The 14,469-nt window shown below is 37.9% G+C and overlaps 2 protein-coding genes across 4 annotated transcripts in view; one reads left to right on the forward strand and one right to left on the reverse strand.

Annotated features, from left to right (window-relative positions):
- Positions 1 to 14,469, forward strand: part of LOC117985911 (WD repeat-containing protein 44) — a 296,876-nt gene that overhangs the window by 258,917 nt on the left and 23,490 nt on the right. The window contains exon 2 of the mRNA XM_069501569.1: positions 13,296 to 13,481. Within this exon, the coding sequence (XP_069357670.1) occupies positions 13,402 to 13,481 (80 nt within the window). The 5' untranslated portion in view covers positions 13,296 to 13,401. The remainder of the gene's footprint in view (positions 1 to 13,295; positions 13,482 to 14,469) is intronic.
- LOC117986183 (glutathione S-transferase 1-1-like) overlaps positions 1 to 14,469 on the reverse strand; it is a 39,399-nt gene that overhangs the window by 2,802 nt on the left and 22,128 nt on the right. Inside the window, exons 2-4 of one of the 3 annotated variants that reach the window (XM_069501567.1) lie at positions 9,087 to 9,126; positions 3,156 to 3,300; positions 809 to 1,009 (exon numbers count right to left, since the gene is read on the reverse strand). In XM_069501567.1, the coding sequence (XP_069357668.1) occupies positions 809 to 1,009; positions 3,156 to 3,296 (342 nt within the window). In that variant the 5' untranslated portion in view covers positions 3,297 to 3,300; positions 9,087 to 9,126. Of the gene's footprint in view, positions 1 to 808; positions 1,010 to 3,155; positions 3,301 to 9,007; positions 9,027 to 9,086; positions 9,243 to 14,469 lie in introns of those variants that run through there. The other 2 variants (XM_069501566.1, XM_069501568.1) reach the window with 2 other exon arrangements.

Below are 14,469 nucleotides of genomic sequence, written 5' to 3' on the forward strand. Positions count from 1 at the left end.
TAGGTAGGTACTATGAGAATAAAACGATAAACCTGGGGCACACGCGTTCGATATTGATCATAGAATTATTGATGCATGAGCATAACATTATGGATAGTCTGTATACGTAACCGAGCACTTTATTGTACCTAGTCGGGCATATCTTTATGACTGAGATCCATAAAGGTTTCCACCTAGCTAGCAAAAAAGAACCTCTGATCCGGAAATACTCGGTTCAGGCCCTTCAGCCACCAGCTGAAAATCAGAGTTGTACCTATGTTTTTGTGCAACAAAGTATACAGCATAATGCTGAGCTGGGATCCTTTCAGTAGGGCGATTGTCTAAAACCTGCATCAATCATTATTACAATATCAATTGTTCTGATTGGCCACTGTGGCCCTACCGCGGTTGTTTGACAGCTACAATGTCACGATCGCAATCATCTCTGATTGGTTAATGCTCGCTCACTATTGCCTACAATGCATTGTTGCAACAAGAATCGCACAAATTCAGCCAATCAGAACAATTGAGATTGTAATAATGATTGATGCAGGTTTTAGACAATCGCCCTGCTGGTTGTGCCACACATGACAGTTTGTTCCGGCGCTTCTTTTGCTTGAAGCGCGTTGGACTTATGCTCAGGTGGAAGAAGCGCCGGAATAACCAGCTCTTAGTTTTAAGAATATCCTTATTTTCTACAGATAAAAAAATGATTAAAAAAATTGTCATTCACTTTTTTACTTTCCAACGGCCCCAAATTCTTGTGTGCTCAAAGGCCCCGGCATGGCCTAAGACTGCCTCTGATAGAACAAGTATACTCAATACTCACAAAGTAGTCGCTGAACCTCTGGTACAGCGTGCCGATATCGAAGTACAGCCGCTGGTCGACCAACGCGCGCGCTTTTGGCTCCTCGGGGTACAAAGCACTGCCCTTGCCATATTTGTTGACGAGGTAGGTGATGATAGCACGCGACTCGTAGATCGAGTAGCCGTCGTCCACTAGCGTTGGGACTGTGTGTTGAGGGTTGATCTGAGGAAAAACGAAAATTGTTTAATAGGTACTTAGGTTGTACATTACCTACTTTACTACGAGCCTTTCTGAGAAGGGTAAGGAAATCGTAACTAATAATATGTAGTTTTAAAATCTAACTATTGGTATAAGTCCCGCAAAATGCTACTGCGCGTGGCCGCCATTTTAGTAACGTCAGCACTAGACTGAAGTTTCGAGCTGATGGTATATTTTTATTTCGGCTGACGTCATTTACGTCGTTAGAGCCTTAATAGCTGAATCGGTATAGGAGTGGACTGAAAACCGAAAGGTCGACGGTTCAAACCCCGCCCTTTGCACTATTGTCGTACCTACTCCTAGCACAAGCCTGACGCTTAATTGGAGAGTAAAGGGGAATATTAGTCATTTAATATGGCTAATACTCTTTTTAAAAAAAAATTAAAAATTTAATTTCGATGTTAATTAAACATGGTTCCAGCACAATAGCAATTTGCGGGACTTTTAGGTGCCTACATATTTAGGTCATCTTCGCAAGCTCTAGGTAGGTACTTATGCAAAGGTATGCCTAAAGCATCAATGATTTTTATGCAACAGGACTTCACTCAAGTTACTTATACCAAGAATATTAATAAAGCTAGTGGAATACCGATCTACATTCTACAACATAGGTAATAGGTGAGATAGCGGTACGTGCTTAGAATATCAAGGTACGTGCGACCTGCAAGCTGTAGTGTACAGGCCGTGGCAAGTAATTTTGATTAACATTGCACCCGACCCGTGATTGGAATGTTTGACGGACCAAACTGGTTAGTTAGGTATAGATACTTATACAGGAATAGCCCACGAATAACTCCTAGCAAAACACGGTAAGTAAGAAAAGTAGCCTTCACTTTTGATAGTTTTTAAAGAGATTACTTACATAATAATTAACAAATATCCAAATAATTCTTTACTTCATTCTCATCTCAATTTGTGACTATTATGCTACGTCAAGATTCTAGCACCAGTTACTAGCATATGATCTACTGTAATGTACTGTACTTAGTCTGAATTAGATATGTAGGCAGTAGGTCCTAGGTACCTACCTATTTATGTAGGTACTTACCTAATTCCGCGAAAGAGTCCGAAATTAAAACGTTGTAAAGCAGGTTGACCAAATCCCGCCCACCGTTGATTTTGGTACAATGGAAACAGACACTACACTGTTCTCCTTTGAGGTTATCGAACCACTGCTATTACAGCACTCATGCGATGTGTGACCTTCACACGCGAGTTATAATATTAATTTGAACTCTATTCAAAAAGCACAGAGATGATTATATCGCTTGTCTCGTACTATAAGGTTTTTGGAACGGAATTGCTGGGCTATATTTAGGTACCAAGCACCATAACTGCTAGAATAATTATTAGGCTCACCAAAAAAAGTGATTTCCGGGATTTTCTAGATTGGTGTCACTACTCGGTGGTGTCAAGGGACAGCTGGCATAATATATTATTTTACGAGTTTAGCAAATTCAATTATTTTTAGGGTTCAGCTACCTTAAATAGAAAACTATCATAGAAATCTTAAATAGAAGCCTATCATCATATCAGAGAATAGAAACCTATCATCACTACGCAGAGGCTTATTAAACTTTAGAAAAAAAAGCAGCATCGTTGCTTTTCAGCGTACAGGACCTACTAAGTATGGGGTTTGGCACATTCGTTCACATCCGAAACGCTTTAATTGAATATTCGGTGTTATCCAGGATATGGTTTTGGAAACTGCACGAACTTTTAAAACGCCGAATATTCACTTTAACAGTTTATTCAGTTTCACAGTGTTTTTTTGGGCAAGAATATGTTTCATAATCTAAGGAGTGAGTTCTTAAAATTCAATGTAGGTAGACTACACATGTATGATGGATAGATGATACAAACCACCGGAAAGGTTGATAGATAGCAAGCCGAAGAGCACTAGAGGCCGAGGAAGTTTAGACTTTAGAGGTTGGTAGATTGACAAAGTCGAAAAGGACACAAGGATTTGGGAGTTCGGAGCTGGAAAGATCTGTGTCTCGTATGGAGAAGTTTGTTCGACCAAGCCAAATCCCTCCCAGGGCTGCAGCGCGTTGATGATGATGAAAAATCTGTCTTTGGGTCGCTGAGCCAGTGAAGCAGGAGTTCCTACCTTGAGGTATTCCGGTTTAAGGTGCTCGCCGTGGTGCAGGTCCACCAGCTTAAGGTTGAGGTTAAGGTTGAGCGCGCGCGCTGTCAGCAGCACCGCCCTGCACGGTGCCGAGCCGGGCACGTAGTATAAATCGACGGGCATTGTGCTGTGGAAGATTAAAGAATTACTCTCATCAATCATCATCATCATGATATCCATCGCAAGCCCGATCGCAGGGCACGGGTCTGTTCACAGAATGAGAAAGGTTTATAGTTTAGGTGGTAGTCTTCCATAGTCCAGTGTAAATTGGTAGACTTCACACACATTTGAGAACATTATGGCGAACTCTCAGGCTGTAGGTATTCCCATGTTTTCCTTCAGTGTTTTCCTTCACAGTTAATGCAATAAAATTTATTCTATTCTATTCTATTCTATTCACCGTTAAAGCAAGTGATACCTATTAAATTGCTTAAAAAGAATGAGCCCATCCGAAGAACATCAGTTTAGCCAATACCTACATTTAAATTGCAGTGTACAACATAATTCATGTTTTTATTTTATAGACTGGTATAGATACAAATAAAAGGTCTATGGATACAAGTTAACCTTCACCGACTGCTAAAAAGGTAAGTAAATATAGATAGGCAAGTACCTACCTATCAGAATAATTTCAGCAAAAAATCATGACCAAGCGATTTTAAACCAACCGGTCGAGAATGATTCTGTTATTTACGATTTCGGATTGCGTAACGTATTTACCGGATAAAGTGATTATTATTTACACTAGATAATATAATAAGTAGGTAACTATAGGTACCTGATATGTTTGTAACTGTTTTTAGGGTTCCGTAACTCAAAAGGAAAAACGAAGGATCACTTTGTTGTCTGTCTGTCCGTCAAGAAACCTACAAGGTACTTCCCGTTGACCTAGAATTATGAAATTTGGCAGGTAGGTAGATCTTATAGCTGACATTTGGAGAAAAATCTGAAAACCGTGAATTTAGGCTTACATCACACAAAAAAAAATTAAATTGTGGTCATGAACTAATAATTAGTATTTTCAACTTTCGAAGTGAGTGACTATATCAAGTGGGGTATCATATGAAAGGTCTTCACCTGTACATTCTAAAACAGATTTTTATTTATTTTTATGCATCATAGTTTTTGAATTATCGTCCAAAATGTCGAAAAAATACGACTGTAATACGGAACCCTCATTGGGCGAGCCTGACTCGCACTTGGCCGGTTTTGTTATGTATAGGAAAGTTGAATTTTTTAGCAACCCTAATCACCCCATATATTATAGTACGCAACACGTTGAAATGGCAATCGGGGAGGGAACGCCCCGCACAACCACACAGTTCCCGCACTAACCCGGTGCGGGCGAGTATATAGGTGTTACTTTTATATTTTTATACCACCTAAGCTATTTACTTACTTCGTGTCACGTAACTTCATACAATTCACAATAGTTCAGTCGCGGCAACCGGCATTCAAACTATGTAGGTAGGTAGGTACATATTATTTTCAATGTAACTTGGCAAGGTTGAACCATTCTTTTTATTCGATCAATAAAAGCTACTGTCAAAAAGTTTTGAAAAATCGATAGTTGGTACGATGTTAAATACTTTATAATTTATATTTATTGTTTAATTACTAGGAAGCCAACGGTATACAAAGAAATATTTTTTATATAAAAATAAAATAAAAAATAAACAACATTAAATTTAAACTAAAATAAATTTAATTTAATTTAATTTAATACCTCATCGAGACCAATTTTATTGCTTACATTTTTGTAAGCAAACCGTATAAGTCCTAATGGCTATTTCAATTTTAAACATAATGTAAGAAGATTCTATGTCTATGAATGTAGATAGAATAATAGCTTTATACAAGTCATGGTAGGTATTTAGATGGGTTTGCGGAACTTGTGAGGTAATTAGTAATTATAGTTATAGTACGAGTAGATACCTAGCTAGCAGTGGCGTGCACAGGGTTCGAACCTAGGGTAAGCATTAGGTAGCTAACTACCTATTTAATGACAGGTCATCATGAGAAATGAGCACTAAGCCATTTCAACTAGGGTAAGCAGTGCTTTTATGCCTCTTTGATCTGCACGCCACTGCTAGCTAGGTACGTTGAGAATAGATTAGAATTTCGTTGTCAATTTTATTTCGCTTTAAATAAACCACACAAATATTTTGACGAGCTCACTTATTAAAACGCGTTTTCGTTTAAAACGATCGTGAGGAGGTTACAATGGAAACGTGCCGCAATTAACACGTCTTCGGAATAGACAAAATAATTATTTACTTAGTTCAATGTAGGTAACTATTAGTACCTAGATAATTATCTAGGTACATAGATTCATAATATGTTATGTAGATAGTTGATAAATGATAAAGCAAAGCAATATAATAATATGCGGGTAGCTAGGTACTCAGACGTGGTATCTATCAACACGATTGTAAAGTTTTAGCAAATTAATTTTCCAGGGATAAATAAGGCTGAAAAAAGTTGAATGATATTATAAAATGTAAGTAAATACCTACCTACTTATTGTTTTTTATTTGATACTTGACTAAAATTAGTATTTGCTAGGTTCTGAATTAATTTGACATAATATTCATCATCATCATCATGATCAATCCATCGCCGGCCATCCGCCATCCTATCTCATGAGAGGAGACCCGTGCTGTGTAGTGATACACAGCACGGGTCTCCTCTTATGAGAGTGAGAAGGGTTTTGGCCATAGCCTACCACGCTGGCAATGTGCGGGTTCATGATGTGTATTAATTCAGATACATAATATTATAAGGTATCTACTGACTGACTAACAGAATTATTTACTATGCATATTTTCAATAGCCATGGACGTCGACAAGCTGATATACCTAATGGTGATGATGATGATGATTCAACAAAATCATTAAGTGATTACTGATTACGATGAGTTGTTATTTCATAAGTAGATAAGTAGTACCAAAATAATAATGAGTTGCAAAAAACTTCAAAGATAACATTATTGGTTAATACCTACTTAATCTCGCTATCATGCCAGAGCCATAAGTTTAAACGATAATCGCAGACTTTGTGAAATAATAGCATAATTTTGATGATAAATGGTGAATATACTTAAGTAGGTATATTACGTCAGAATGGTTTTCATTTTCTATGAAAAAGACCACCTTTTCCAACTTGTGGAATTCCCAAAAACCTTGCATTTTCTCAGAACTCAGAACATTTATGGAGGAAAAACTAACGTCTAGCCGTAATTATTTACGCACTTCTCAGAAATATAGAAAATTGGAATTGTTCATTTAAATTTTCGTTCGAAAGTTAGTACCTAGGTAGAATAATTCAATGTTCGAACGTTTATTTTTCGCACACAATTTTCGTGGAGCGTGAAAACCCCTACAAGAGACATTTTTTATCTACAGCTGTAGATCAGTCTATTTCTAGATACGACGACGGTAGGTTTTTTGAGCTTGTTTGGCGAAATTCCGACTATCTATTTATGTATTTAAGTAGCTTATTCCCGCGACTTCATCCACGTGGACTACACAAATTTCAAACCCCTATTTTAGCCCCTTTGGGTTGAATTTTCAAAAATCCTTTCTTTAGCAGATGTCCGGTCATACTCATATCTAATAGCTATCTGCATGCCACATTTCAGCTCGATCCATCCAGTAGTTTGAGCTGTGCGTTAATAGATCAGTCAGTCAGTCAGTCAGTCACCTTTCCTTTTATATATTTAGATAACTAGAATTACTTATTACTTTAATTTTACGTCCTTTAGTTAAAAAACAATAATTATACGGTTTTGTTACGTAGCCTTGTCAGGAATCAATATCGGCACAATGTTTTTATAGCATGAAGTATCACGATAAGATTATGGTTTAAAATCAGTGTAAACATGTCTTTTGTTTAAATATTAGTTGAAATAGGTACCTATACTTACCTACTTAAAACTTAAAAAAAAAAAAAGGTAGGATGCTACAAAATTTGTTCTGTTTTGTTTGTTTTATTGAGATTTTCGTGTATCATATAACGAAAAAAACCAGTCATCCGGTCGAAATAAAACTCATAGGTAGGTAGGTACTTAGTTCCAAAGCTGAAGCAAAATTTTCTAAGTCCGAGATTGCTTTAACCTTAATCAAAATCGGTTCAGTAAAACTCGAAAACCTTGACAAATTGTATATTTGAACTATAATGAGTATAATATCTGTAACTCCTATACCTACTGCTACAACCTATTCTCTATACCTAGTCTAAGCAACAAGTTACAGTATAAGTATACCTTAGAATAAAGCATAGGTATAAAATTGACTCTGAAATAAGTAGGTACTTTTTTTTAATTCAGATACAAGTTAGCCCTTGACTGCAATCTCACTTGATGGTAAGTGATGATGCAGTCTAAGATGATAGCGGGCTAACCTGGAAGGGGTATGGCAGTTTTTATTAAACCCATACCCCTTTGGTTTCTACACGGCATCGTACCGGAACGCTAACTCGCTTGGCGGCACGGCTTAGCCGGTAGGGTGGTAACTAGCCACGGCCAAAGCCTCCCACCAGACCAGACCAGAAATTTAGAAATTATGAAATTCCAAACCCCTGCCAGGAATCGAACCCGGGACCTCCCACTATTAAGACCACAGCGTTCACCACGGCGCCAGGGAGGTCGTCAAAACTTATTACTTTTTGTTTGCATCTATTGTTTAAATTGGTAGGTATAACCAATTATTTCAAATACCGGTAACGTCAGAGCCTAGAGGTCAGGCAAGAAAACAGTCTCCTTGCGGAAATATTCAATGTAAAGTTTTCCGCTGCTTGGCTTTGATATAAAAATACTTCTCATAAAAAACCGGCCAAGCCAAGTGCGAGTCAGGCTCGCGCAATGAGGGTTCCGTACTACAGTAAAATTTTTACGACATTTTGCACGATAATTCAAAAACTATGATGCATAAAAATAAATAAAAATCTGTTTTAGAATGTACAGGTGAAGACCTTTCATATGATACCCCACTTGATATAGTGACTCACTTCGAAAGTTGAAAATACCAATTATTAGTTCATGACCACAATTTAAATTTTTTTGTGTGATCTAACCCTAAATTCACGGTTTTCAGATTTTTCCCCAAATGTCAGCTATAAGTCTACCTACCTGCCAAATTTCATGATTCTAGGTCAACGAGAAGTACCCTGTAGGTTTCTTGACAGACAGACAACAAAGTGATCATATAAAGGTTCCGTTTTTCCTTTTGAGGTACGGAACCCTAAAAACATGTTTCGATTTTTTTGATGGGAAGTATATTTCTGAGTTATCGAGCCTGCTTACGTTCATGGCTTATTATCTACTTTCACACTCTACCTACTTAATTATTTAGTAGGTAGATTGTGAAAGAAACTTATTTGGTATAAAACCGGCCAGGTGCGAGGCAAACTCGTGCACCGAGGGTTCCGTATTACATTCGTATGTTTTCGACATTTTATGCGATAAATCAAAAATTATTATACCTACCTAAAAATAAATAAAAACCTGGTCTAGAATGTACCAGTAATTAGTCACCAGTCACCACAAATGTTATTTACTGCCACAACAAATATTATTTTCTAAAATTAAGTAGGCAGGTAGGTCCGTAGTAGGTTTACATTTTAAAAAATCATAATCACTCCAAATAACAATTTCCTAACGATAAAAATTATCGTGAGATTACAATGGAAACGCGCCGCTTTAATCAGACTTGGTTATTTTTAAATATGTTGGTAGTTACATGAAATTGATTCATGTATTTTCCTTATAAGAACTAGTTTTAGGTTGGCGAAGCATCCGCTTCAATAAAAACTAAGACCTAAATTAATCACTTACCAAGAATTTTCTCAAAAAATTACAAACTAGAACTCGTCACAACACTATGTAGAACAGTTTAATTAAACTTTAAACTTACTTTGAATAGTTTTAGCGGAAAGCACAGAGTAGTACCAGCGAGCGACGAACGAATTGACTGCGAGCGAAGCGAACGCGAAGTAAACGCTGTAGGGGGGGTTCAACGGCCTTTATACCCGTTTCGCCGCACTGATACAATGCCAGATTCGACCAGTTTTTCCTATGAATGTGTATCACATTGTATATCCTATACAATAGCCTGCGCGAAACGTAACGATTTAGATGAAAAGAGAGAGCAGTTCCGTACCTCAACAAGAAAAAAGGAACCCTTATAGGATCACTTTGTTGTCTGTCTGTCTGTCCATCTGTCCGTCTATCGTGTCTCTCAAGAAAAGAAAACGTATTGGCTACTTCCCGTTGACCAAGAATTATGTTTGGCAGGTAGGTATAGCACAAGTAAAGGAAAAAATCCGAAAAACGTGTGGTTACATTACAAAAAAATGTGTTCAAGAAAAATAATAATTAATTACTAAATGACATATAGATGGCGCAGTCCGTTATTAACTTGCAGTGTTCTACATAAAATTGTTAGGTATTACTTTTACCGTTTACGGAACGGAATCCTTCGTGTGCGTGTCCGACTGGCACTCTTGCAACCTCGGTAGCGCAATTGATTACAAATCCGTTACGAAGAAGTTTTCCTAGTCCTTATGGGTACTGTAGGTACATAATTAAAACTATCTCTTTCTTTCATTTGTTAACCAAATTTATAACGCATCGCAGACCACGCCACATTTATCTCAGTGGTATCGCTACAGTGCACGAGTTATCTAATTTGCAGTGTTTTACTGCTGAATACCTAGCTGAAACTTCGTAGCTAAGTAACGCACCCTTAACTTCTGGGATTTATGTATTTTACACAATTAAATAAGGAGGTATGTAGGTACCTACTTATTAGGTACTAGCTTTATAATTGTGAAAGAAACCTGCGTGCTTGAGAGATCGCCATAATAATATTCTCAAAAAGGTGTGTGAAGTCGGCAAACCCGTACTAGGCCTTTTACGCTGGTCATAATAATACTGTGTAACTCATGTCATGTCAAGTTCATTAATGGGTTGTTGATAATGATGATGATGCCTTACTTTTCCCCAATGATCTCAATAAATTGATATCTACTAGTTGATGAGGTTAGAAATTAGGAAAAAATAGTAACGTAGAATTTAACACGAATTTCGGCCACAAGGTGACAAGCCTGAACAAGGTAACCAATGAATCACAACGTACTTCCCGGCTGCTGTAGACTGTAGAAGTAAACCATTTAGCTTTAAAACACTGGTCGAGTGCGAATCAGACTCGCGCACCGATGGTTCCGTACTTTGAAAGTATACGTCATCATAATATAAATATTTTGTTGCTGAAATTATCTTCAACCGCGAATGTAATTTCGACTTGATATTTCCACGCATTTTTGAGAAAAATTGTGTTGATTGACACACAGAGAAACAATAGGGGACTCTAAAGATTTCTATTTTTTCTTTTAAGGTACGGAACCCTAAAAAAATAATCAGTACCTTTATTATAAATGGGAAAGTGTTTGTTGGTTGGTTTGTCCTTTGATCACGTCGCAACGGAGCCACAGATTGACATGATCTTTTTGCATGGCAAAGGACGCGTCGCCCAAGTCCGCCACTGCTACACACTTACACACTGTACTTAAATTAATAAGGAGGACAAAAAGTGGAAGGTAATGTAACATGAGTAAGTACTTAGGTAGATAAATACTTGAGGACATGGGGTGGCAGCTATTGTCTCGTGTTTTATTGTTTGATCGTCTACCAGACACGTCTTACAGTTTTTTTGTCTTTATTTGCATGTAATTTAACGAACCTTAGAAAATACTAACAGCCAAGGGAAACTGCAATGCTCATCCAAGAAGATCCAAGGACTTGGGCAGTTTTTTATGTACTAGGTAGTTACCTACTTTACTTAGGTAGAATAGACCTGGGAACCCACCGCAATATGATAAATGATCTTAAGAATAAACCTCTCATGATCAACCCATTGCCGGCACAGCACTGAGAACGGGTCCCCACTCAGATTGAGAAGGGCTTAAGTGGCCCTAAACCCTTCTCAATCAAAGGTTTGTGAAGTCTATCAATTCGCACCGCAGCGTAGCATAGATGTGCTACGCTGGCCGGGTGCAGATTGATAGACTTCACACACCTTTGAGGGATGAGATTATGGAGAACTCTCCGGGCATGCAGATTTCCTCACGATGTTTTCCTTTGCCGTTATAAAGCGAGTACAGGTAGGTACGACATCTAATTGCTTAAAAAGCACATATAAAAAGTTGGAGGCGCGTGCCTGGGACCAAACTCCCTACCTCCGACAGAAGGCCGATGTCTTAACCACTAAACTAGTCACCACTACTCAACTTAAAATAAAACATAGACTTAGGTACATCATTGAAGCCTAGGCAGCGTTGGAAGACCCCCCACTAGGTGGACGTACGACATCAGACGAGTCGCGGGGAGCCGCTAGATTCAGGCGGCGTAATACTGTGGCATGTGGAAGTCCCTACAAGAGACCTATGTCCAGCAGTGGACAACTATTGGTTGATGATGATGATGATGATAGACGCCTAGATCACCTAGATGGCAGCAAAAAGTTCGTCGACAGAGTCTCAAATTTCACAAGAGCAGACACCCGGCACCTCCTGGTCTGGAGTCGCGGGGCGTGACGGGTGGAACAATAGCTATCACTAACAGAGGTGACCGACGGTCATTAGGAGTTTTAGGTCGGATTCCGTTTGTATAATTCTGATCGCATAGTAATAAAACGCACCGTCCGCACATAACTTGAAGAAGTGAGAATCGACACATATGTTTTTTTATTTTTATTATATTTTTTTGATTACTATGATGATTACTATTCGCTGATGCGACTATAACAGAAGTGCTTCGAGTTTTCCAAATGTTTGTCTAATCTATTCTTGGACTCGTTAACAGAACTTGACATAACCACATCCTTAGGCAATTTAAATAAATAAATATAAATAAATAAATAAAACGTTTATTTTTCAATCATCTAGATTACACACATACATTGATTTGATCTTGAACTTTGCGTGCTTGTTGACATATACAATATTAAAAATGGTACAAGATCAAGAACTGGCTATCCTAGCTAGATTTTTTATTTTATATGTGAACAACTCTGTTGGTCAGAAAGTGTTTTAATGGATTTGACGATGGCAATTGATATTGTAGCTTCATATCATGTCCCCTTAATCTAGGATTGCTCCTTCTCGGAAACATGCTCTCAAAAAGCTGATGCCAGCGAAGTGACTTCATCCGCGTGGATTTAGGTTTTAAAAATCTCGTTTGAACTCTTTGATTTTCCCGGATAAAAAAGCAATATCACTCTCCAGGGCTTTAACTAAGTACCTACCTATATCCATACAAAAAACCACGTAAGTAAATAAAGATCTAAAGCGAGTCGCTGGAAGCAGACGTCGATTTTTTAGTAAAAATGCACAGCATGACGTGACTTGTGCGGTGCGTGCGGTTTTAGTAATACGTGGTGATGTGCGATCAACATAACAATCTCGACTGAATACAGTAGTCAGTAGGAAGTGCGCTGTAAAAGTGCTTTGTATTATTTATGTTGGCTCATGTTTCATGAACAGTTTTTATACTTAAGTACCTACCTATTATATTATAGTAACGTGTGGCAGTTGTAATTACACATTACTTAGTACGTGACAAGTTAAGATGGCAATCGGTGAGGGAACGCCCCGCACACACGCAGAGTTCCGCGCTAACCCGGTGCGGATGAGCGTGGTTGACGTGCGGGTGTGCGGGGCGTCCCCCCGCCTTATACCCCAATTGCCATCTCAACCGGCGTACAGACTATAGTTATGTTATTGGTATAGACCTATCAGTCGATCACGCCGGTTAAGCAACGGTCGATAAGGGTTAAAGGTCCATATCTGGATGGGTGACCAACTTTGGCCTTTTCGTTTCCTCCGTGCCTCGGGTGCACGAAGAAGTCGGTCTTGATTATTATCCTAATAACTGATGTGCTGATAATATTCGACCTGTCGTTCGATGATTATGGCTCAAAACGATTGTATGATTCTATTCTATGTTGAAAATCGAAATCCAGAGCCGTAAAAAAGTAAAAACTGTCAAAGTCACAATTCAAGAACTGACACTGATAGATGACAGCTGTCATTTCATTTTGTCAATGATGGTCGATCAAGTGCATTGCAAGTGGATATTATCAACTTTCCTTCGTAAATAAAACGCTAAAAAACAATGCTAAAGTGACTAGCTACCCATTATTGTGTAAAGTGTTTATTACTACATAACATATGTTAAGAAAAATGGGCGACAGTACTGATTCGGAGGAGTTTTTCGACGCTGAAGAATTCACACCTGTGAAGGGATCGAAGTAAGTTACAGACTCTTTCCCTTTTATTCGATCCCAAAAGGTGTATTATCCTATTAAAATAATACCCATATGTCGGCGAAAGAACACCTTGCATTATTTAGTAGGCAATTAATTGTTTGCATAACGTTATGAGACCAAAAAACTAGTTAAACCGCGAGGTATTTATATCAACAGATGTTTTGGTGGTTAAAGACGTCCTTGATACATATCGGCAGGTGATTACATGCTCGAATTATTGGTACTGTTAGCTCGAGGCTGATTAATGCTAACTGTTTAGGGCAAGATGTTATATTGAGACAGGCAAGGGCTGTGAAAGGGTGTGCCTTTGGGTTACCTTTCTTTGTCTTATATTTTTTGATAAAGTTTAAATACAAATGTCTAAACCATTTGCTTTACTGTGTTTCTCGATTAAGTAAGTAAGATTATATTGTCTACTTTTAAGATTTAAGTTAGCTTTTAATGATATATAAAGTAAAATAAGTAATTGGTGCTCAAAGAAAGTAGAGTTCCGTTAGTTTATTATTACTTAAGTACTCACCTACTTATATATATCTTACTTAAATTGTATGATGTAGACAATTTCAGTACTTAATTATTCCCACAATAAGCCTTCTGCAAGTTCAATGCTGGTGGACACAGGGCCTAATAACATCCAAATTCTTTACAAGTTTTCTTGATCCATTTTTCTCTGATTTGAATCAGACATGAATGCAATAGCTAATTTATTTATTTAAACATCTTTACTGCTAACTATGTTACATGGGATAAAAATACAGGAGACACTGATAAACAAAGGGTGACCTTATCACTACAGTGATCTCTTCCAGGGAACCCATACTTAGGGTGAGATCTATAGAGTGCACTCTGACTTTGCTTAAGACAGAATTAAAACGAGACAGAGCTATATCTCTCACATAAATCTGTCTTGTTTTGACTCAATCTTTAGTCTGAGCAAAGTCAAAGTGAGCTTTATAGATTAGTACTCAAT

Source organism: Maniola hyperantus, chromosome 10, assembly GCF_902806685.2.
Source record: "Maniola hyperantus chromosome 10, iAphHyp1.2, whole genome shotgun sequence".
Lineage (NCBI taxonomy): Eukaryota > Metazoa > Arthropoda > Insecta > Lepidoptera > Nymphalidae > Maniola > Maniola hyperantus.